Raw genomic sequence first — 26,387 nt, 5'->3', positions numbered from 1 at the left:
AAACTGTGGTTCATTTCTTAATCTTCAAGCCCTTCTCCCCAGCCATTAAACTAAGCCCTCAGTGGCATCCACATATTTTGAAATTCAGCAGGGGGTGTATAGGCAGCTCTGGGTAGGTACGCACATGGATACTGTTGATTATACACGTGATGAAGCCGAACATTGACTATGGTTCTAAACCATAATGATCTATAGTCAGAATATACACTGTTGAAAGCAGAGACTCCATCTTCCTCTACCCTTGTGCAAAACCTAGCACAATTATGATCTAATCTTGATTAGTTTACTAGCAACTGCCAAAATTTAATAAACATTATACCTACGTGATTAACTTTCATAAATACCAGAAACTATATTAAATGCTTCACCTCCAAGCAGGAAAATATTTATATATGTGCTTCACTTTACCCACATACAGAGTTCCAACCTTTCTGAGATTGAATTCAACACCCATGGGGCTGAAAATACACGAGAAGCAGACAGTTTATTAAGAAAGGTGCCATTTTTATGTCACGTTTCTCAGTAAATTTGGCTTTAGAGATGAGTAATTCAGGCAACTGCTGAGAGCCTCACACAGAACAGCAACTCATGTGTTAGTCTGCTACTTCCTTCAAGCAGTAAGAACAGAGGTGGGAGGCAACACATGGTACAAGCTCCACTGCAGAACCTAGGATCCCACAAATTCGGAGGTCAGAACAGCGGAGATCTTTCTTCTGTCATTAGCTGAGCAACAGATGTGATGCTAGGCTTTATAGACGAGAGTCAATGACTCATATTGTCTCTAAGTTCATTGCAATATTTTTATTATTTGGAGAAATAATCTCTGAGAATATGATCCTCAAACACGTTAGCTGAGAGTTAAGGAAGAGATTAAATGAGCTGAGTTTTTGCAGTGCAGAGCACTCACTTCAAAATGCCTATAGGGGCCACTCTTTCTGAAGCTATCACGTTGCAAATAGGTATCTGAAGATACCTTAAGCCCTTACTTGGTATTGCAGATATGTGGATTTTGGATGAACCTTTGATTGGCCAGGTAGTCCTTTTTTATTATTATTATTTTTACAGGAAATGCAGAATTGGGATCATCTCAAAAGGAGAAAAAAGACATAAAAAGAGGCAATCCTTCCTGGCTGAACCTTAAAAATGTACGGAGAAACCTGTAGAGGCTTTCTCCCTTTTGTTTGCCAGTTTCCCTTCTGTTCTTTTCCATCTCAAACTTTTTGAACAAATCTTTCAGTCTTATTACCAAACAGAATGATAAACATACTATAAGAAAGTCAACCTTTATGGTTTAAACTATGCTTTACAGTTGTTCATAGAATCTTAGAAAGGTATGGGTGGAAGGGACCTTTAAAGGTCATCTAGTCCAGCCTCACCTTCAGTGAGCGGGGACATCTTCAACTAGATAAAGTTGCTCAGAGCCCCATCCAACCTGACCTCGAATGACTCCAGGGATGGGGCATCTACCACCTCTCTGGGCAACCTGTTATTTATTAGCCTTCTCCATATCTTCATAGGATCTTTATTTAATATGGTACCTTGGGAGTTTTCTTTGAAAATATTCTGCTTATACAAACTTTTCATATTCTGTTCATAATTCCTGATATTTCAATGAGAATATTCAAATAAATACAAATGAGCACATATGCCAGTGTTTTTATGACTGGGGTTGCTGGGCTGCAAAGGCAGCGAAGGTCTGGCCAATCTGCCTACCCTCCCACATATTAAGACCATTTGGGGTTATGCTTGGAATATCGTTCAGTCTCCATTTTTTTGGCTCAGGAAACACTAGTTCTTTGCTTAATGTCAAGTGCAATCTAGTGTTACATCTAAGTAAGGACACAAATATACCTCTACAGGTGGCAAAGCCAGTTTTGAGTTGAAGTTGAAAAGCAATGACTTTCTTGGAAAAGCAGGAAGCATTATAAAAATCATAGATTACCTGTCTTCGAAGGTCTCGTGTTTTCTTGGTCATCTTGTCAATAGCAATGTTGAGTGGGTCCCCCTTCTCCTTCCTTCCAGTCTGTTAAAAATGAAATTTTGGAGTTAGAGAAAATCACTCCAGAAAATATACACTTTTGAAAAAAATAGTACAGATTGATTCAAAGGAAATCTACGCGTCTCTTTCGGTTTGCTTCCATCAAGTTGTTATTTCCAATGCAATGTTTTTAACATGTTTACGTGCAAGGGGCATAGCAGTTTATTTTAAAACAATCCTAGAATGATAAGAAGAAAGAATAAGGTGACTCACTGGAGAGTTCAGAACTTTTCTACCAATGAGTTATGTGCATATATTATAGCCCATGCTCCAAAAATCTGGCAAGACCTTTTACTATAAAACGAATATTAAGAGTTTCTAATCTCCATCCTGCCAGGCACTGGGAATGTTAAACATGATAATAAGCAGCAACACAGCTTGAGGACAGAAGGAAAAATGGTCCCTACGCGTGTAACAGGAATCATATTGGCAGACATTAGGTGCATTATAAAGAAGACTTTCACTTAAAACACTTTCCTACAGGAAGCCTCAGAGCAAAAATTCTCATGAAGATTAAAAAGGGGGGAAAAAGCTTTTTGTGGCTCATAATGAATGGAAAAAAATTATTTTTTTTTAGGTTCAATGGCACAAAAAGCATTAAGTGATTTTGTCAGCTGTGTTACCTTTCTCTTAAGAGAAAAATGCTTCTCTAAAGATCTGTCACATCTCTTACCATATTGAACTCTGTTTGATAGCTTTTTCTTAAGAATCAAAATGATCTTCCATTCTTTCTGGCACTACTCTTTCCTTCCCAAAGCTGTTTTCAAATACTCCTATTTAGAATTGTTCCTTGCATATGATTAAGAGCGATTTTGTGTTTCCAGCTGAGCCTAATAGCATATGTTTCTGGGAACTATTGAGAAGTCACTTTTGGGGTGGGATGGGGATTAAACATACCCTTTCGATAATGATCTCTCAAATGTACAGAACTGTTATCAGCTCTACATGGCCACATTGGCAAGTGGCCTGTGTTCCAGTCTTCTGGTTTAAGCATTCATTCGAGGGAACGCCTGCTTTCTATTATTGTCTGCAATTCTAATTATGATACGAGGCCAACGCATTTATCATCATTTAGAAATCTGTAAAACCCATCCCCTTTTTTATTTAGAAATTCAAACACCAAAATATCAAGTGCCACCAGAATTTAATATAAAACATAAATTTACCTCTTAGGTTTTTAAAAAGAATCCATTACAAATTGTGGAGTTAATCATACAAATTGACACCAGAAAAGGGAGAGAAAGTATTTGCTATGACACAAGAGGAAGCATCTGTGTAACCCACTGATATTTTTATCTCACTTTTCTTGTGTTCATCCTTTGACTGAGTTCTTCTGGTCCCCAGCTAAAGAACTACAGCTCTTTAGCCTAAGCAATTTCAGCACATGCTTTTAGTTTTAGATGCCCTGAATTCAGTCCCTGGTATTTGGTCCAAGACAGCAGCTGTCATATGTGCACATAATCTATAGTTTTTCAAGCTAAAATTCCACAATAAAAACAAGGAAGACCTGGGAAGGTAATTTTGGTATAGGAAGCCTCTCCTAAATGTCGAAATGGTACAACGGGGACTGCCAGATGAGCTAGTCTCAGCCAGGTGCCTAGTCTCTTACACTGCAAAGCTGTATTCTAAGAAAATTTTCAATTACTCTGGCTGTGTGCTGTGTACTAGCTGAACCAAGTATCCTTGGTGACATTAGCATTCTGGGATGCTTTATTTTCCCAGACAAATAATTCAATTTCTGTAATATTGTTTAAGTTCTTCTCTCCCTTCTCATTGTTTAAGGTTCAATGCATTGGCTTAGAAAGATACATAACCACATAAAATGCTTTGAGGCATTTTTTGCTGGGGCAAAGATAACCTTTTTTTTCCCCATAAAATCAGGGAATAACTTGCTAAACTGTGCGTACGGTAGTGACTACTAAGACAACACGAAAAATCAAAAAGCAAGCACCATGACACTTAAGTCTACACCAGGATGGTATTTTTCAGATCTCAAACAAAACAACTAGTTAACAATTCTTCTTCTTTGATCTCGTGCAGGGCAGATGTATTTTGTGTTCACCACCAACATGCACAGTCAAGCACTTAATGCTAGGCACCCATTTAGGGGGTCAGAAGATTGTCCTGAATAGGAACTTGGGACTTCTTCCAGGGTAGTCAGCTACGGGATACAATCACACTCAATAAATTAGGCATCTTATAAACTCTACTGTTTAGAAGCAGAGGCTCTTGACGTACCCTAAAAGGTCATTGGGAAAACAGTAGAATTTTTGAGATCGACTTAAAAGTTTGTAATTTAGGTTCCTAACCTGGGTGTTTTGTATTGCCTATAGGAGGAAACTGTCACTGAGAGTAGGCCCACGGTAGCCTACGTCTAACAGCTCTCCTAAGGCTCTCTTGAAATTTATCCTGTAACTTTTTTTAGTCTAGTTTTGAATTACATAAATGGTGGCCCTTAAGGTACATCCAATTGTGAAACAGAAGACAACTGGGAAGCCTTCTGCGACCCTTAGGCCACACAACTCAGTCAGTATCCATCTGGGCAGCCCCTTCTCCCTCCAAAACAGAGAAAAGCCTCATCTATATTGCTTACTGAAAAAGTCCCTGCCTGAATCGTGGCCACACACTGTCTGAGATGCTAAATGGCATGAACCCGTCTGTGCTGGAAAGCAGTCTACCAAAGCGAGTGGACAGAGATCCAGCTGAGCTCCCTCAATGGCAATATTTTATTAACACATATGAATATGGACGAAGTCGTCGAGACACTTCTCATGTTCTGCACATTTTTTATTCAGCTGGGAATTTTGAGTGTCCTTCACCTGTTATAAAATGGCTACTGCCTTTTAATCTGGATACAAAACCCCTTCTTCACTGTATGATTTCAAAGGCGGAAAAATTTGTTTAGTAAATCACATTATTGAAAAATAAATAGCATGGCATGTGATGTTACATAGCTACAGGCAGGTCTGTCAAATACCATCTGCTCTGTGCTGAAAATATAAGTTTATTGAAGTTTATTTATTTAAATCCCTAAATACTCTTATATTAATGCTGCTCTGTGATAAATTTTTGGCCTTCATTCCTAGAAGGGATAGAAAGGAATTTAGTGGTTTCCTGTGTTTCTGAAAAAAAAACATAAAGCTTGGTATAGAGCCTTATAGCATTTCTCTGTTAATCTTTTTCTGCAAAGGGAAGAAAGATACTTTGGAGATGGGATGAAAAGGAAGTAAAAATTGCTGCTGGCATTGGTTTAAAAGGAGAAGGAGGAGAAATGCACAGAATTCCTTGAATGACAAAATACTGGTATTCATAGCTCCTGTGGACAGAATTACATCTATTCATGGTGTAATAAGGAGAACTTTGCTACAGAAGAATATATTAATTAGGTCTCCGATTTCTAGTGACCATTAATGGCACTTGCATACTGGTTTTACCCAAGATATTTTCAAATTATTTTCTCAGTCTGTGTCACTCCCATCCTAATTTCCTTAGAGCTCTTCCCTGACTGTTTGATTTATTCTCAGTTTATCAGGACAAGCTAATTGCCCCGGGCTCCTGACCAAGGGGCTGTGCTGCCTACAGAGTCCTCGAGGAATGGGTCTTCCACTGTACTTCTACCCCAAGCCTGCAGTCTTCCTCCCAGATCACACCAACATAAGATCCAGCTCCCTGAATATATTTTTCAAGCAGTTTTAAGACTGATTTGCCACCTGTCATGAGAAGTTAAGTAGTTTTTCAACACATACATGTCCAGTTGGTGGAACAAATCTAGGTACTGTCCTTTTACTCTAGAAAATGCCTACAGTCGCAACCACTGTCAACAATATTACTTGAACAATAAAACAAATACAGAATACAATCATTGCCTTCCTTACATTAAGCAAAGTCTAAAAAGCTTCGCAGTTAAAACTGCATAATACCCAGGTAAGCACTTAGACAGGCAACTTCAATTTCATTTAGTTAGGAAGGGAAATAATAACAAAAAGCACTTAAGGATGGTAAGAAATTTCAGCATCTGCTAGAATGATCTCTGCTAAGATATAGCACTGTTTTTCCTCTTGAAAAAAGACCTTTTTCTCTCCCTCCTTTTCCTCTCTTCATGCACTGTTCACAGTTTATATTGTTGGAGTAAAATAAAAATCTCCCAAAATGTTTTTCACAGCTACTAAGGACATTTATATCCCACAACTTTCTCATTACGGGATTCTTTCAATCAGCATGAGATACTTACTAGGACACTCTTTTCTAACCCTAGAGAACATCAAAGAATCAAGACAGGAACAGTCAGGTCAATCAGCCTAGAGACACAGCGCATTTTGGATGAGACACAGTCAACCTTGGAAGAAGGTGCTCCAGATTAGAACAGTGTTGTTAGTTTTGAATAATTCCAAATAACATCGGTATGGAAATCATAGAGCTTAAATTTCAGCACATGAAACAGATAGAATTGCTACTACAGAATATATTATTATTATCATAAAGAGGGCTTAGATATTATGGTAATGAATTTCCTTGTATTGAAAAGTTAGGATTACTTACAGTGCTGTGAGATGCAAACCTGCTATTTTGAGCATACTATTTAAAAAAATTATAATCGATGACAGACTAACATGGCTGACAATAGTAACCTATTAAAGAAGGGGATGGAGTGCCAAGAAATACGCAAAAGGTGCAGCAACTGCAGACCTACAACATAATGTCACAGACAAAGAACCAATGTGTATGACAATTAAATGAGAGATGACAGAGAGAGATACTGACCTTTTTCTTTAAACTGCATAATTTAGAAGCTCAGTGTTTCAATTTAACAATAATAATAATAATAGCCTAAAACTGTGTAAGAAATTTTGGGATCACCGTTTTCGCACATTCTCCTGTCTTCTCTGCTGCTTTAGATGTAAGCCAAAATATCTGGGAGAGCTCAGCCTCCTAACATATTATGTGTGGCATGTCCAAGACATCCTCACTGCCATTAATTGGGCAATTTAGCCTCCAGGAGACAGGTGGAAAGATTATCTATTGATCCGAAAGCTACCAAACCTTGATATACTTTTATATTTTCATCATCCCCTAGGTAGATGGCCCCATTATTTACAGTTTATTCAGAACTTCAATATCACAATGTTTTATTAAGGCGTAAATTGATGCTCAAAAATATATCTGTCCTAATATTTTATTTTAAATGTTGAACAACATCAGTCTTTAAAAACTATGCTTATGTTCAATAGCCCTTTTAAAAGTGATGAAGAGAAGCTTAGTAGTAAGAGGAAAAACATTTTGAACAACAGACATAAGCTGCATCAGTGCTTTTAAGCAGAAAGCTAGGTTTAAACATCCCAATACATAGTCTCCTTCTGACAGGTTAAGAAGACTGATTTTGGGTCAGGAAAAGGCTAAACTATATATCCTAGCAGAAGTGAGTAGAAACTAAATTTCACTGGAAGTTGAAAATTCTAGCTGTTAGCTAAGGAGATGGGACAGGAAAACATATTTTAGAAAATATGTGTGGTCCCTCAATGGATGAGCTGAAGAAGACATCTTAGAATAAATAAAGAATAAATTAAAAAAAAAATTGGAATGGTGAGAAAAGGTCTTAGGAACAAGGTGTGAACATGAATTACTGTTCTAATCAGCTTAGTGATTTTATCCATTCTTTATGTTTATTCCTATAGATGATTTTGGTTTTTAATAACTAGTTTGGAGGTTCTGCAATCACCTGTCTTCCATCTTCAGTTTTGCTAGACCATCACCTCATGCGGAATGAAAATTTGTGTTTCTTTTTCCTCTTAATCATTCTTTTTTTTTATAAAATAAAAAGATGATTTTGCATAAATGGGGGGAAAAAAAGGTTGCCTAGATGCTCTTTTTCTACTGGGGTCTTTTGGCCTTTGTTTATGCAATCGCAAAGGAGAAAGGTTCAGTCACCACAGAGAAAGGACAAGACAGAAAGATCCCAGTGTGTATATTATCTTGCCACTTTGCAATAAAACACTGAATTACAGGGTTTCTTCACGGTGCTTCCATGATATTACTCAGCTCTAGAATGCCATTCACTAAATAATCTGCTCTTAAATGTATGTTTCAGACAAGAAGTTCTCCTAAAACAAAACAATTGCTTTCAGCAGTTTTTAATTACCTTACAAAATTGTGACCAGCTCACAGTGAGTGTAATTGGTTCCAGTGTAGCATAAATAATCACAGCTATGCAGAAAACTGGGTAAGCCACATCCTTGCAATCCCAGATAGTAAATAAAGTCAATAAAATATAAATGAACCATGAGCTGGACACAATATCAATACCTCAGGTACGCAAATCTTGTCCTTGGCCTGGATCCAAGCAAGTTTTATCTAGATCTGTAGGCAATTAAAATTAAATATGTAATGAAATAAAGAGATTATGAAAAATGAATATGTAAATGGCTGAAGAAGACTCTCTTTTTCTATTTTATGTATGGTTTTATACAGTCTACATAACCACAATATCTGAATGCCTTCAACTGGTGAATTAAATGGTGTGTTTAATAACAGCCCCGTGTGGTTTCTTATTTTATCTTCTGACAAGAGGGAGAACTTGTGTGTAGGGGAATCATAGAATGGTTTAGGTTGGAAGGGACCTTAAAGATCACCAAGTTCCAACCCCCCTGCTGTGGGCAGGGACACCTCCCACTAGACCAGGTTGCTCAAAGCCCCGTCCAACCTGGTCTTGAACATTTCCAGGGACAGGGCCTCCACAACTTCCCTAGGCAGCCTGTGTCAGCATCTCACCACCCTCATAGTGAAAAATTTATTCCTGATATCTGATCTAAATCTCCCTTCTTCCAGTTTGAAGCCATTACCCCCCATCCTATCACTACATGCGCTCGTAAAAAGTCCCTCTCCAGCTTTCTTGTAGGCACCCTTTAGATACTGAAAAGCCACTATAAGGTCTCCCCAGAGCCTTCTCTTCTCCAGGCTGAACAACTCCAACTCTCTCAGCCTGTCTTCATAGGAGAGGTTCTCCAGCCCTCTGATTATTTTTCTGGCCCTCCTCTGGACCCGCTCCAAAATGTCCATGTCCTTCTTGTGCTGAGGACTCCAAAGCTGGTTGTAGTACTACAGGTGGGGTCTCACGAGAGCAGAGTAGAGGGGTAGAATCACCTCCCTTGACCTGCTGGCCACGCTTCTTCTGATGCAGCTTCTTCTGATGCAGATATGGCTGACTTTCTGGGCTGCAAGTGCACATTGCTGGCTCATGTTGAGCATCTCATGTACCCACAGCTGCAAATCCGTCTCCTCAGGGCTGCTCTTAACCCATTCTCCACCCAGCCTTGGGATCCCAGTCTGATTGCCATGACCCAGGTGCAGGACCCTGCACTTGGCCTGGCTGAACTTCATGAAGTTGGCATGGGCCCACCTCTCAAGCCTGTCCAGGTCCCTCTGGATGGCATCCCTTCCCTCCAGCGTGTTGGCTGCGTCACACAGCTTGGTGTCATCAGCAAACTTGCTGAGGATGCAATATTTTACTTTCGCTGGTTTGTGGCTATTGCTTTTCTTGTTTTGCATAATTCATTGTTGTAGCTACTTCTTGTCTTCTGCCAATAACCAAGGATTTTCAGAAACATTATCAATGACAGCGGTTTGAGTTGAAAGACCAGTTAGCATTAGGGCTAGTTCCCAAGTGGCAGCTGCTACTATTAATAGATATTTACCCATACTCATGTCCTGGCACCTAAGCTTCCCTAAAAAAGAACTGCCAGAAGAATGTATATTTATAATGATATTAGAGGTTTCCTAAAATGGAGAACTTTTTCATTCTTGAGAATGAAGGCAGCAATTTGTTGGTTTTGGTGGTCTTTTTTTCATTTCTAGATATACATTGAATATTTCTGTATTTCTGTGTATTTTTGAACTAGAGTTTCCAAGATCACTGTGGTAAGGATACAACCCTTTTCTTCCAGCTACTAGCCAAGACTGGATTTTACAGCACACTGAGGTACCAAAAATGCAGAAAAGGCAAATGGTGGGACTTTCCTAAGTTACACAGCAAGTGTAACATACAAGTCTCATTGATTTTCATTAGGTAAAACATATGCATTGGTTCCTTTTTTATTGGAACAGGGTGGAAAGCCATGCATCTATTAGAAGTTCTTCCCCAAGGCAAGAATATCCTGCCATCATTTAAGAGTTGTGTCATTTAATTAAATTCAGATCATAATGTAGCGCACACTGCCATTTGAGAAAGCAGTGATAGCTTTCAGGGTAGGGCCATCTCATTTAATTTTATGATCTAGAAATACTGAATAAAATCTAGTTATTTTAGCTCCTTCTATATTCAATATATAGTTATTGGTATTTTTAGAGCACCCATCTGTCTTACATATTTATTTTAATATAGGATACTTATCACCACACGGGGTTGCTTCTCTCCATTGACAATGGAGAGCGTCTTGTGGTACTAGATGATTAATTCTTAAACAACTAAATTACATGAGATAAAACCCCTTCTTAATGACTACAAAGATTGTCCAGCCCTCCTAAGGATCAGGCTAGAGACTGCATCTTGGAGAAATTATGTGTGTTTTGGATGGTTTTCTTCCAGAGAACTTAAAAATCTAATGGGCACCTTTTTTACAAGCTTACCAAAAGAGGTCCCATCCCTGGAGGTGTTCAAGGCCAGGCTGGATGGGGCTTGGGCAACCTGGTCTAGTGAGAGGTGTCCCTGCAAATGGCAGGGGGGTTGGAACTTGATGATCTTCAAGGTCCCTTCCAACCTAAACCGTTCTATGATTCTACGATTCCTGTACTTCCAGGGTGCAATATTTTAAGGTCCTGCAAATAATTCACTCTCATCCCACTATCTAAAAGAAACACACTTCATAAATCTTAGATTTGGCATTAGATCTTAACGATTTTGCTTGTTCGTCCGTGCTCATTTTCACCCTTCAAAACACTTAAAATACAAACACTTACACACACAACACTTTAATACTTTGGTCATCACTACCCATGGCCTTAGGACAATGCTGTGTAAAAACTGTTTCTTATATTTGTAATTATAGGTGTGATTGTAAGAGATGATAGACAGTTGCTGGTCACAGGAATGTCACAACCTAATGAAGAAAACAACAAAAGAAACCCAGTTATAGCTGGATTTCTCTAAACTGAGCATTCTCAGATAAAGACATATGCCAACATTACCCTAATTTGGAACTGAAGGCTGCCAATATTATGGGAAAACAAGGAAATGCAGTGGGAGGAGCCAAGACTGATAACCTGAGACAAGTTTTCTGATACGTCCTCATCAACAAATGTCTCCTATACATGTGTAATGTTATCTATATAACTGCAAATGTAGGTAATATGAGTATGTGCTGGTTTTGGCTGGGGTAGATTTAATTTTCTTCATAGTAGCTAGTTTGGGGCTATGTTTTGGATTTGTGCTGGAAACGGTGTTGATAATACAGGGATGTAGCTGACCTCAACGGACCAAAGGGATATTCCATACCATATGACAACATGCTCAGAATATAAAGGTGAGGGAAGAAGAAGGAAGGGGGGGACGTTCAGAGTTACGGTGTTTGTCTTCCCAAGTAACCATTACGTGTTACGTTAGCCCTGCTTTCCTGGAGATGGATGAACACCTGCCTGCTGGTGGGAAGTAGTGAATGAATTCCTTGTTTTGCTTTGCTTGCATGCACTTTTTTTGTTGTACCTACTAAACTGTTTTTATCTCAACACCTGAGTTTTCTTATTTTTACTCTTCTGATTCTCTCCTCCATCCCACGGGGGGGGGGAAGTGAGAGAGTGGCCGTGTTGTGCTTAGTTGCTGGCTGGGGTTAAACCATGACAGGGTGTTAGCATGCAAGTGTACTTCTGATACAGGTTTCTGTCCTACTGTCCTTGAGAACTGATGTCTCTGGAGCTTCCCCTCATTCTTTTCTGTTTGTAACAATATGTATTAGAATACTGATCTGCAGATTATTTCTTTTAGTTAAAGAGCATCCTTTGCTTTTCAATGCTTACTCAGATGACTCAAAGAGGAAAACATCAGGGTTTTCAGAGAATAAACTGCATATTTCTATTCAGAAGATGTCAGTACACAAAATTGATGCTGTTACACTTAAATGCATATGAAAAGTAGAATTTTAGAGGACAGAAATGTGTAAATGTTGTAAACTGTTATAAAACCATCAGCTTCACTGAAGCCATGTTAATTTGCACCAGCTGAGAATCTCCCCACTCATCAGTTAAATGAAATCATGCAGATGCTTCCACTTAGAAGGTCAGAAATGTTTACTCCAGAATTTGAAATTATTCTAATTTCTTCACAGACATCCACTTTCTAAGTGTCCACTACAAACTCCTCATTTAAACCCCAACTGCTTTCCAGCTGTACATTGCAATCTGCTTTTAAATCACTTCTGGATGGCTTCGCTTAATCTAAAATAACTGGAGGAAAAGGAGAGAGTACACATTTTTTCTTTCCCTTCAGACATGGAAGCCTATAGTGAAAGAACGTGTAAATAAAAAGTGTTAAAATCTACCCACTTTAATACAAGCTCTTGAGAAAAGTCTATTCTATTATTATAAGCATAATAATGTTACTAAGTAATGAAATAGTCATTAATAGAGCCCTCTATCATATTTTGTATTGCAATTTTATCTGTTAAAACGTTGAAGGAATACCAGGCAACTACGAAAAGAGGAGTGGTAGAGAAGTTCAGGATGTCTTACAACATGTAACAATACCGCACGCATCTACACTCTGAAAATTTATTGAGTAAATCTTTGTTACATCTCTTTTACAGATTAGTGGAAATACTCTTTAGAACTCTTAATGGAAGTGATATTGATGTCTGGTATGACCACTGGCCTCAGTTTTATGTCTCATTCTCTAGAAAGCACTTGTAGCCATCTCTTTCTAGTTAGTTTTAGATTATCTTATGAGTCACAGGGATGAGTGTTATTCACCGAATTCAATGCAGGACTTTCTGAAACATCAGCATCCCTTGAAGACATCCTTTTAGTAATTTTCAGGTCTCCCTCTTGGAGGAACAGGAGAACCACATAATGTTATTTGGTTGCAAGCGAAGACTTTTTTGTTTGTTTATGTATTTAAGAAAAAGGTTTCATTTGATGATAATATTTGACTATAACCTAGGCTTTTGTAGTGTGGACCTTTATGCATTTTTTTCGGGAGCTTTTTAAACAAACAGACACCTGTGACAAATGAAGTGACTGTTGGAAGTACATCAAAGAGTTCACAATGTTTACAGGTATCAAAAGAACATTTCTAATGAACATATTGAAGTTCCAAATATGCTATTCTATTAGATGCAGAATTGTTATTAAAGGCATAAAGACAGCTATTATATAGCCTTAGAGGTCAAAACTCCCAAACCTCGCCTGTCTGGAGGAGGCACAGAATTGTCTTGACTGTGCTTACAGTGCTTTGATTACGAAATATCACTGAAAAATAGGATTTCAACTACTTGGTTGCATCGATCACTATCTAATAGATCTCTTTAGGAGATATGTATCAAGTATTACATCTGTATTTCTTTCTTTTAATTGCATCATGCTTATGTTTCTTGGATGATCGACAAGGAAACGAGGTCTTGTTTATTTCCTATCAAAAATTTGTTCATCCACGCGTGCAGCTGAAAGTCAACGCTAACTCAATATTTGTATTTATATCAGAGAACTAAACGATTTTTCAAATTCATTGCTACTTTCTTCTTCCTTATCTTGCTAGTCCCCTGCAGACCACCATGGTGGTTTTTTTTTGTTTGTTTGGTTGGTTGGTTTTGGTTATCTCTTTATCCTCCACCCTGTTCTGAATGCTTTCAATTACAGTCTGCACCGAAACAATATTTGCAATTATTTCAGTTGATGTTTCTTGCAGCCAGTGAAACCACTGCTACTTTCCAGCTCTGACACCATACTTGGCAGTGTACTGTGCAGCCTACACAATATCAGGTTAGTGCATGTGTCAAACTTTCTGAGGACAGTGACGTGTGTCTGGCAACAAGGCTTTTCAGCCTGGCACGTCTCCAGCGAAAACCCCACCTGCCAGAAAACAACGCGCATGAAGTCTAATTGGACACATACTCTAACTTGAGCTACCGTTTTGAATGAATGGAGATAGAGAAAATCCTGGGAAAAAAAATAATTCAATCCTCATTACAGTAATTAATCCTTCACTTTGAGTACTGGCTGCTTTGTGTCCACATGTTCTTTTGTAGGACATCACAACCATGAGGCATTCGTGATGAAATAAAAGAAAACAAAGTAGAAATAAAAGAAAACAAAGTAAAAATAAAAGAACTATTTGAACTCTACCCAGACTTTCAAGAGAACGTAAGAGCAGAGGACCAGCTCCTTCTATTTTTATAGAGCAAAGCCACAGTCTATTCCTGTCACCACCTCAGATCAATGTGCTAAGTGATATCCATTCAAATTACTTGTCAGTTTAATCAGAGTAAGTGAAACACAATTACAGGGCATTAGTGTAAAAGCCAGCACAAAACAAAAGAATGTCCATGTGGGATATCTGAAGCAAAAGCCTGTTGAAAATAACTGTGACATTTTCATCAACAGTCTTTTTACAGAAAAAAAAAAAAAACAACTTTGTAAATGCTATTACAAACTAATTAAGCATAAAATAGTGCCTTAAATCTATAAACTGATTAGAGTCCTTATTTGTCCTTGTAGATATAATTTTTTTTTTTTGGCTTTTGTGCTCTTCTTAGAATAAAACTAAATGCATAAAGACCCTTGCTGAAATGATAACTGGTGCATTTACAAAGCCTTTCTGTGCTCCCTCTCAAGTCAGCAGGAGTTTTACCATTATTTCCATTGAATGACTGGAACATTCACTTTTCATGGACACTCCAAATTTCCACTGAATATAAGCTGTATTTTTGGAATCATCAAACAGATGACTTGGATTAAATGGATGAAATGGAAGCAGGGAAGGAAAGAGATTCCTCCTTCTCCCCCTGAAGGCAGGGATGCACGACTGGTGGATTCAAAAGGACGAAAAAATGCAAAAGTACCCCTGAAGCCTTGCCTGGGGTCCTCAGGTGGGATATGCTGGGGTGGGCTCTGTTGCCTGGAGCCCCCGGATCCTTTCATGCCAAGCTGCAGCACAGCTTAGTTTCAGTGTGTTAGGTAAAAACATACACCCAGTCTGGAGGTATAAAGGAAATGAGGATTTGTGAATCCCCACAACAGGGAATCAGACCAAGGCCTCTTATTTTCTGCATGACGCTTAATTATAGAAAAAAAAAAAAAAAAAGAAAAAAAGGAAAAATAAATAGGAGGCATAATAACCTCTATGTGATTTAGAACCTCACTTAGCCTTTTCAGAAAAAAACCCAACTATCAATAGATGTCTTCAGGATAGAACATAAGCTGGAAAAAACCTTCTCCTTTCAGTCCTAACCTGCTTTTTAAGATCCAGAAGGCCTTTTTAAGATCCAGAAGGCACAGAGGCTCGCACTGTACTCAGCACAGTTAATCTCCTGGACTGAGGTGACTTCACCTGTTTCAATAGTCACAATGCATAGCCCAGGTCCTGGTGTCCCTGTGGTAAAAAAATCACTTGAAATGCTCATGTTGTAATTCCGAGCTCATAGACTCTGAGGTCTTTAATTGGATTTGGCCCTTTATCTTCTATATTCATAGAACAGTAATTAATTTGACCACCCCTGCCTGGTCCATGGGGTAATTGAATGAATAGCTTTGCACAGCCACATAAATGCCTCCGAAAAGAGTTATTACCATGAATGTGCAATATGACAAGTTAACTCTGCTATATCGATAATGATGGTATTGAAACTGTTAAGGTAAGTGCCATCTCATAGTTAATGGACATGAAAGAAAGTACATGAATATGCAACATGCAAAACCACTGCACAGTTTACACTTTGCCTAGACTTTAAAATAAAAAAGATAAAGTTAATCCTATTTTTCAGATTTCCTTGATACACCTTAACCTTCTGGCACAACTAAAATCCCCAAACTATTGCGAAAGGGGTTAAAAGCAAGATAGTTCTTTTGGTAGATTGCCATAAAGACTTCTCATAGGAAATGAAGTGTAGAAAATTTTTAAGAATGTTAAATGAAATCACAGCAGACTGAAACCTGCGGTTCCAGTGCAAGACCTGAAATAACTTTGAAACAGATGCTAATTGGCACCACCTCCATTCCGATGTTCATAAATGAAACTGAACAACCCTTCAAAGGTGCCAAAAGAAGACTAGCCGTCCAACGAACACTAAAATGTGCTTGGATTCGGTTTGTCAGCTCTGAAGTTATTTATATTCTGCTAAGTTATTTAGATGCTTTTGAAAACTCATCCAATGAGACAAGTGTGTACATTTTCAAAAGGACTGAAAGTCTGTGGAATTTAAACTCTTAAATTATCCTGGATATGCCTTCCATTATCAATTAGCATTGGCTTTGGAGATGAACTACCAATCTGGGGTTGTACTGAGTTATTCACTGCAGGAGATTTTTTACTGGGGAATAGTTCATGTATTGTACCAAGACAAATGTGGTAGTTTGCAAGTCTTGGTACAAATCATGCACTATTAGAAGTTATCCACAGACATCTGCAGCTGTTTAGAATACCTTTTGATGACAGATGCATATAGAAACTAATTGCAAGTGGTAAAAGTGACAACTGACCTCTAAATCTGATTTCCTTCTTTCCCTCCTAAATAACTTTGATGTTGCAAATTAAGCCTATTTTTAATATATAAGGATATAAACTATTTTAAATAGTATTATTCTAAAAATTAACTAATTTGGCTCTGCACTGATTCCAATAGCAATTTTGTTAGTAATACAATGTAGCATTCCATAATTTCTATTTATTACTCTGCTTTTATATGCCATACACTATAATTTCATTGGCACTACAGGCAAAATTAAAATTGAATAAAAGTTTCCTATAAAAATCAATGATTTCAGTAAAACAGGAACAATTGTACAGATCCTGCATGGTACTCATGGTCGTGATATAAAGCAGCAAGACAGCAACTGAATCCACTGTCTATGGGAACTAGACTCTATTTCCAATTCCCAGTCCAGTTCTGTTTCTAATAGAATATTCTAACGACGTTTTCTTTAGTATGGCAATTAGCGTTAAGGGTGAATCAATTCCATCACGATCAAACACCTAAAGAAATTCTAAAAAATAAACTAAAGCCTGGCAGGAGACGCTCTGCGGCTTTCCACACTGCATGATGCTTTTCACTTCAGAACCACTAAGTAAATTACTGAGAAAAAGTTACTGTGAATAAAATGGGCTGCACTGTGTTAAGTAATTATTTCTAAAGTGTGAAATGGGTAGGAAGTATCTCATCTTAAAGTAGTGCCATGATGCATATTACCTCTCTAGTATAAAGTGAACAGTCTTTTTTTCTTTTTTTTTTTTTTTCTTTATCTTGCAGGAGCAAGCCCAGGAATGAAAACTTTGTTTTCCTAATGATCTTTTATGTGGGAGAGAAGTGTAAAGACTCAACCTGTGAAACTACTCTGTACTCCGCTATTTGTACCACACTACTGTTTCTGGAAGAATTTTCTAGAATTTCATGAGCTCTCAGGATATGCCCAGTAAATTATAAATATATTTGGTTAATGCTCCCCATTTAAGGAATGGATGATTGTCCTGGTTTGAGGTAAAACAGAACCAATTTTGTTCAGTCACTTCGCTTCTTAGCTGGGCCTCTCTGACTTCTGAAATTAACTGCACATTGTGCAGTCAGCGTTCACTCTCTCAGAGTGATAAGACCAATTGTTTATAGCTGATGCCCAGGCATGGGATGCAGAGAGGCTCCTGCTTATACTTACTGCTATACCACCCAAGGCCAACCAACTTTGTTATTTGCCCATTGGAGGGTCGGAAGCGGAAAAGCATAGTGGGGTCCCACCTGCAGGGAGGAGCGGCCAGGACAGGTGACCCAAAACTGACCAAGAGGGTATTCCATCCCATCTGCCTCATGCTCAGTATAAAAACTGAGGATCAAAGGGTCAGCCCTCTTCCTTTCTTCAATGGCCGATGTCTGAGGAGGACTCTGTTCATCTGCCTTTGATACCGATCCTGAATGCAGATCCGGAATCCAGCTCCCGTCCGTCACTGAGTCCAGCCTGGGACTGCCCCAGTGCCAGCCGGTGACGTGATTGTCATCTCGGGAGCTTGATACGGTTTTATATACATTTTTAATTATTTCTTTTTATTTTTTTATTAGTATTTCATTAAAGTAGTTTAGTTCCTTCTAAACTCATAAGTTTCTTTTTCCTCCTCTGCCTCTCTCTTTGAAGAGGGGTAGAGGGGAGCATCTGTCGGTCCCATCTGGGGTCCCCCAGGTCCCCAGTAGCCGATTTGGCCTAAACCACGACAATGATGAAGACGTGTTCTCCTATGTTAAAGACAAGCATTTCTGGGAGTGTTAAGGGATGACCCCAGTTACAATTTAATTTATGAAACAATGCAGAACGCAGCTTGCCTTTAAGTATGTCTGGCAAGTATGTCATGCTACGCGCTCATTCTGTTCCTCAGTCTTGAAAACCATTGGTAAAAAAGCTCATTTTAATAGAAAAGTTATGATCACAGCATGGGTTAGCAAAATACCTTTGTGATGCTTCTGAAAGAACAGAGGGGATTCTTGCAATTAATTAATACCTAGATGCATAACAACAGGCTATTTCACTAAGAAGAAAAGGTTATTTTTTCTTCTGTGTTTTTTTGGTTTTGGTGGTTTGGTTTGGTTTTATTTTTTTTACAACTGTTATTAAAAGTTGCAGGGTTTGAGGAGAAGAAGGGAAAACCACACAAGAATCAAAAAAGAGCTTTCTCCAAGACAAAAGGTGGCACAAATTGGCAATAATGAATTGTGTAGACTAGTGGGCTAAAATACTGCTGTCCATTTAAAGGATAATTACACATGCATTAAAATATTTATGCAGAATGCATGTGAAATCCATTCCCAGATCAAAGACAAGAGGTAGCAGAGATTAAATAAGAGAGTACTAGTCTGGGTTTAATGGCCGACAAGCACAATTTAGAGAAAAAAAAATTCCTTAATAATCCATTTCAACAACATGCAATACAGGCTTTTGTTTTGTTCATATACATAAGAGATTCATTCCAAAAAGATCAAAAAGGGTTATTTTCACAGATTAAATATCATATGGATATCAGAATTATACTTTGGGAGGGCACAACTTCTGAACGCGCCCAGAGCCATTTAGTGACCCGCTCAGGAGAAAGAGCAAAACTGTATCTACAAAGCGTGAACTCATTTTGGCCTTTGAGGTTTGCCCTTCAGAAGAACTTCACAGAACACGGATGGGTTGACTACGGTTGGCCACAGGAAAGTGCTTAACAAGTCAGTGTTGCAAAGCACTCTGTAAGGATGCGGAACAAGCCTCTAAATACATCAAGGGAGCTCTTCTCGGCTGAAATATCTATACGTTAACAGCTTGTTCTCTGGGATCAGGAAGTGTTACCTCCAGGAGGGGAACAGATAGAGCACAATCATTTCAACGCAGGGCTTTGAAATTACGTTTTATAATTTCAATTTTTTACTACTTTAAAACTTAATTAATTTAGTAATTTAATATTTGAAATAATTTTACAAATTTGTATACTTTCCAATTCAGTAAAACTGTAAGATGGGGTTAGTCTGTAGTTAGAGGTAAGCAATGGCCAATGCCAAGTGACTTTGGAAGCTTCCCCATAATGTAGGAAAATTAGGCAAAGGCAGCAAAACTACAGTAGGATGGTTGTTCTGGCCATCATTTTACACCCACTGATGGTTGTAGCCCTGATGTGAATGGATAAGATAGGGAGTGGACAACATCAAATCTATGACCACAAGAGACAAGGTACTTATAAATGTTTCTGGTGAGCCTCTTTTACTAATATCGCGTGCTCATGCAAAAAAAAAAAAAAAGGAATAATAAAAAATTGCCTTAACTGCACAACTGTGTGCACACATTTACAGCCATTTTTATACTCAAGGACGAAATTTCATTTTGTAGATAACTTTCTAAATCAAGATAAGAATGTCAGTCAGTCATCTAATATAGCTAAAGAGTAGAAACTTTGGGTAAGAGTGCATTTTTTTTTTTTTAAATGAGGCTAGCAGAATGACTGCCTATGCCAGCATTCGTTTTGACTGATGAATTCTAGAGCAGTTTATTACAACAAATAGCATCTCCTAGTAAAATTCGCTACTTCTTATATCATTCTGCTCTCCAAAAACATTTTTTTGACATCAGAAACAAATTGCAACAACATGCAGAAGAACAAGCTGTTGCCTCAGAAAGCTATTTCCACATAACTTCAAATTCATCAAGACAAAAAGAAAGATAGATGATATATTTATGCATTTGTGTGTAATGCTTTTATCATTCAAATCCACTATATTTTACCTTTCTACAATCAAAATAAAACAAAATTCATAACAACAATGATTTCTTAACTAACACGCTTATTATTTTCAGTGCTAAGAAAGGCAATGCCCAATATCAGGCGTTATCGTATATTATAATTACACAGTATAATTATATTATTATATAATCGTATCTTATTTCAATGGAACTTATTTTTTATGCCAAAATTTGTTCAAATTGCAGAACCACATACTTGAATATAAAATACTAGTATTACAGCTGCCTGCTCAGCTAGAATTTGCCCTGGTTTTATTAATGCATGTTACTGTACATTCCTCAATTACATGATCAGATCTTAATTTTTCCGCAGGAACTCTGCTAATGTGCACAGGATAGATAAGTCTCATTTGTTGCTTAGTTGTTTATATAGCTAAAATATGTTGTTTGCAAAATTAACATAGATAAATATAGTAGTCTAAAAATGTTGCTGGATATTTCAACCCTTTCTTATAAACCCAAAACCTCAATTAGCTGCGAGAAAACACAGTGTTTAAGATTGCAGGCTTGACAGACCAGAACAACTTTTTCTTTTGAAATATCTGAGAGAATGTTTCTACAAACAGAATGGTATTGTTCAAGTTGGCATTAATTTGGGATTTACAAAGTAATGTGAAGTGCCATGGAGATGTTCAGTTATCATGTCTGCTCAGACCTGTTTGCACTTTAGAACAAAAAGAAGCTCCCCAGGATTGATGGGGAGACAGTTGAGCTGTAGTGATGCTGGAGTGACCCATACCAGGAAAGTATTTAAAAAACATGAAATTATGGAATTAATTCACTCTTAAGTAAGTATCTGCAGAGAAATGCTGTACCACAGCAAAAACTGGTGTGGAAAAATATTTTCTTCTGAATACAGAATATCACAAAAGGTTTGGTTTGGTATCCTTATGACTCGTGACTTCAATTGACTTTTGTATTATATTGACTTAACTGATTTTGCTATCACTTCTGATATTTTTTTCTTATAAGAAAAGACAATCATTATTATAATGGGTTATTTTTGTAAACCTCTAATCTAGCACGTTAAATATGAACATGACTCTTCCCTTCAGAAATAAATGCTAATAACGCAACTGGATTTATATCAGCCCATTATATAGCACGTTAATGAATATAGACCAATTTTCAGTTTCTTGGACTAGAAGTCATGACCACGTCTAATCTTCTCTGCCTGACAATAAGTTTATGATGGTGGTTGGAAAAGCTCAGTGACTTCAGAGGTCATGGAATGAGATCACAAAGTATTTCACACTGCGCAGTTATTAGTAAGTAAATAAATAAATACCAATACAGTAGTATGAATAAAAGACAAATGCTCCTATTGCCTTTTGTGTTGCGCTATACTACATGGACTATTATAGGCTATGTTATTCACCAGGTGACACACTGAAATAAATACAGAAACTCAAAGCAAATGGAGATTTTATTTTTTTTCCCCCCACAAGTATTTTAGGTATTTTAAAGTTTAAATTTTGAAGTTGCATGTCCCACTCCTGGAATTCTCCAAGGTCAGGTTGGATGGAGATTTGATATGACCTGATATAGTGAAAGATGTACCCGCCCATGGCAGAGGGGTTGGACCAGATGATCTTTAAAGGTCCCTTCTGACCCAAACCATTCTATGATTCATTGGGATTTTGGTACGTATTTTTGATATATTTTTTTTCCTGATCAGAATAATTGAAATCAACCAAATGCTGCCCTCTGTATTACGGGAATTAGAATGAATCCACTAGTCTAAGGAACAAAATTTATATTTCTGAAACCTCCCAAGCTGCTTCTCTGCATTCTCCCATACTATATGGAGTATTTGCGTAGCAGCTGCGAGATCCTGGCTGGGCTCTGCTGAGAAACGATGTACAACAGTGGTAGGATCAGCTGGGTAATTCAGTGAATTGGAATGAGAATTTGGGCACATATTATATCTCTCACCAGTAAACAAGAGGCATGTCTCCACCTAAACTGTAAATAATAAGAACAGCCACTTTGTGATTTCCTACGCAGATACATACCGTAAACATTATTAACTTTGAAAGTAATGCATTGTATTTAACTGAACACTGCAAAATCAGTATTTAGATACAAGAATGTTTTTAAAAGAATGCGCTGAAAATGAACAGACCTGTTTACTGCATCATAAACAGAGGGTGAAATACCCTGTTTTGTAAATGTGATCTGTAAATATTTACCTTAAAAAGCCAATAACCTAAACATTCTTCTACCCCAGTCTTTTTTAAAACGTCAATCACTATAGCACCAGAGAGCAATCATACAGCTAAAGGATGCTTTAACCAACTTGCTATGATAAATGATCTTTGACTGCAACAGAGTACCTATAAAATATTTTCCAGTTGATCCAGTTGTAGGAGTTGCGTTTAACTAGCAAACCTGGGGAAGGGGAATAAACTCCTTTATTTATTCCTAGAATACACATTATAAGTATAGTAGGAAAATTTCAACAAATTTTGATATTTAATATCTTTCCAAAATTCTTTTCTGAGCACCCTTGTGGAGTGACTCCCCTCTTTATATCCCTTGCAGACAACATCAGCATACTGTACTGAACATAATAAAGACATGATCCCTAGTCATAATAACGGCAGTTTGAAGAGTTTAAAATCATTGTATTGACTATGAAAACAAAAGAATGCTGCTTAAAATACACAAGGTTTAAAAAAAACAAACAACTTTTTTTTGTTATGCTTATTCGTCTTTTGGCTTTATGTCTTAAGGAACTGTGTTTCAAATATTTCTATGGATGCCCATCAGTTAGAAGTTTCCTTTATTAAAACAAAATTAAGAACATTTTGTATGAAACAAAGATATGGGAATTTAGAAAAAAAAACTTAAATATTTGGAGATACAGAAACAGAAGAGTTAGCTACAGTAACTACAAAACACAAATAATATTTGCAATCTTAATTATCCTCCTACTCTCTCATATCATCAAACCCCTTCCATGTTCTAGGGCAGTAACCACCTACTCCCTCTAAATCACTTCAGTGAAGCCTTCAAATGCTATCTAACATTTATTTTCTGTTACACAAACATATGCAAATGCTTATCCATATGCATAAGCACATAAGCACACCTCCAGAATAAAATTCAAATCCCTCCATCAAGGTCAGTGTCCTTAGATTCGTAGCTTATCCCGAAGAGTCTAATTGAGATGTGCATTACCGTGAGTGGGGAAGGGCAGGGTGAAGGCAGATTAGTAGTGATACTGTCACAAAGGCTAGTAACAGGCATGACAGCTTGATGGTTTAGTCATTTGTCTCTTTAATTCCTAGATTCTTACGTCTCTTCTGCTTTTTCTTGCCATATCAAAAGTATGATTCAAGGTTTGCTCCTGTTAGTGGCATTTCTATTGTTTATTGTTTAATTTCTTTCCAATCTCAAACTGACCACCTATCTAGTGTTATGAGTAATTTGCCTTATAACAGAATGAAAAAATTACCTTCGTGGTCCTTTTCATAAGTCCATTTCCCCCTCTTTCCATACATCCACTAAATAAGCTGGGTTTTGTCTGTTAGACACTCAAAATTCTGCAGAACACCTACGCGTGCCCAAAAATTTCCTTCAGTTCCACAACAGTGTGTTTTTGTTCCCGGAGCCAGAGAGATGCTACCACAGTGCAGTATGCTTTCTTATGCCTCCTCATTCATCCAAGTCATTCCCTTTCACCCATGAAATAGTTTCTGGACTCGCGACCTGCCAACGCCTAAAGAGCTCATGAGGCTTCAATGGAGACACCTCCTCCTGGTTTGTTAAGCCATTCTGCTGAAAATGTAGTCCTTCAAAATATCTCAGTTAAAACCTCTCCTCTGCCTCTTTCCTTCCGTTTCCTTACTTCAGTGCTGCCCCAAATTTTTGGACCTATTGACTATTCAGCCTTCAGTCTCTCCTCCTGTACAGGATAAAGACAAAGGCTTATTTTGAACGGCAGGCTTGAATGTTGTTCAATGAGTAGTATGACTGCCCTCATAGATAGACAGAAATATCAATTAAATCTGGGAAGGAAGCAAAAAATGTATGAGAACATTTCAAAAGCCTAGGGAAAATATGTAAAAAATTGAAATTCTATATATTCTTGTTTCAGTGATTTAGTACAGCGATTAATATTATAGCGATTTGTATTTGTGCAAATGTAATAAAAAGACTTGAAACACAAAACATTGCAAACTAAACAAAATAATAGCATCAGTCATCTCTGAAAGCATTATCGCACTAGAAAAACATAATAATATTCAACCGTATGGGACTTTCCTGGAAATTTCCCACACACTCATTTAAGACATCTGTTCAAAGCAGAAATGTAGGGTAAAATTCTGGAGAGGGAAAAAAACCAAAAAGAACTCTGTATCTTCCTTATTCCCCCTATTGATTACAAAGTTTAGAGTCATTTCTTCAGGGCATTATGTGACCTTTTCCGCTTCTATGAATTTCTCCTAGGCTCTGGGGCACGCACAGAGAAGCACTGAATCAGCTCTATGAAGCTTTTTCATGAGGAACAGAAATGGACTTCTAGCTTGGCTTTCTGGATCTGCAGACACGGACCCATATTTAACTCATTTGTCCCACTTAAATCAAGTGCTTGTTATAAAGGGACATCCTCCACCACCCACAGGAACCTGATGCTGACTGCACTCTGAACGAATTTCGTTTCTATGCTGATATGATAGCATATTGCACTGATCAAAACCGCATTAAACATTGCCACATTTACAGAGACGAGAATTTAATTTAAATGTCATTTTAAATTTCCACTATTAGACTTCCTCACTATTACTACTCTCTTTTTTTCCTTATTCCAAAGCTACTGAGTATCTTTATGTTCACAGATTTTAATTTTAATTACATACTGAACTATCCCCAATTATTAGGCAACATACCAAGGCAGCAGCAAATTGGCATTATACCATTTTCTCCATATGCTAAGCAGGTCAAACCGTGTCACCCACATGCTATATTCCTCCCTGCTGTGAGTAAACCCAATGAATATGGTCTTTGTGTCTCTATAACAGACTGCAGAATAGCTTCAGCACATCTTGAGGTAACACCACCAGCTCATAAATAGGTCGCATTGGACAAAATTTTCTCCTAATGTTACAAACACTAGATCACTGGACATGTATATACATATAACTTTTGTCTCAAAAAATAAACTGTTTCTACCAGTCCTAACAAATTCCTGCAACTTTCTCACAATATCAGCACCTGTACATTTATGGGGGTTTTCCTGCCTTTGTCCAGTGTTGTATTTCTCCATATCAATAACTTTCAGCTTTAAATCCTCCTGAATCAATTCTGTCTCTATTTTCTCTCTTCACTCATTACTCCCAATCTCGACCTCACAAATTCACAGCCCCTACCTTCCTGCCTTTCAAAGTCAGCTGTAATTTCTGACTCTCCATTTATAAGCTGTGCTTTAACCCAGCTTCTCACAAAGAGCCGAGGAGCGTTGACCAGCTTGGGCTTATTCTGGCCATGCGAATGTCTGAGACTCGCAGGAGAGAAGACAGTGTTACAAGTGCTGTTAACGGTTCCTGACTTCAAATTGCCAATTTACAGTTGGTTTGTACCATTCCAGCTCTGAGATTCTGTTTTGGGCAGAAATAGGAGTATCTCTGGGGTTGCCTGATTTGGGAACAAAAATACAGGACATAAAAAAGGGAGCTTAGAGAAAGTACTGGTGGGTGAACACGTAACCCATAAGGGAGGAAGTTCATGCCCAAAATATACATTAACCTGCAGGGTGAAATGGCCCTTTTGGAAGCGGTGGTGGCAGAACTCCTCTCAGCCAAGCTTTCCCCGTGTCTGTGACACAGGTAGGTCCAGGCAAACAAAATACGGTGCAGACGTTTGCTCCTCTATCTTTAATTCGTGACAGTGAGTCAGTACG

At 37.9% G+C, this 26,387-nt stretch overlaps 1 protein-coding gene across 3 annotated transcripts in view; it reads right to left on the bottom strand.

Annotated features, from left to right (window-relative positions):
- The window catches only part of CTNNA2 (catenin alpha 2), a gene marked incomplete at its 5' end in the record, with an annotated part of 461,863 nt that overhangs the window by 123,094 nt on the left and 312,382 nt on the right, over positions 1-26,387 (bottom strand). For all 3 annotated transcript variants that reach the window (XM_082482395.1, XM_082482396.1, XM_082482397.1), the window contains one exon: positions 1,943-2,023. In XM_082482395.1, the coding sequence (XP_082338521.1) occupies positions 1,943-2,023 (81 nt within the window). The remainder of the gene's footprint in view (positions 1-1,942; positions 2,024-26,387) is intronic.

This window comes from Vanellus vanellus, assembly GCF_965231255.1.
Source record: "Vanellus vanellus genome assembly, chromosome: 4".
In the NCBI taxonomy this organism is placed as follows: domain Eukaryota; kingdom Metazoa; phylum Chordata; class Aves; order Charadriiformes; family Charadriidae; genus Vanellus; species Vanellus vanellus.
Note: the sequence above shows the minus strand (reverse complement) of the source record. Positions and strands in the feature narration are given on the sequence as shown.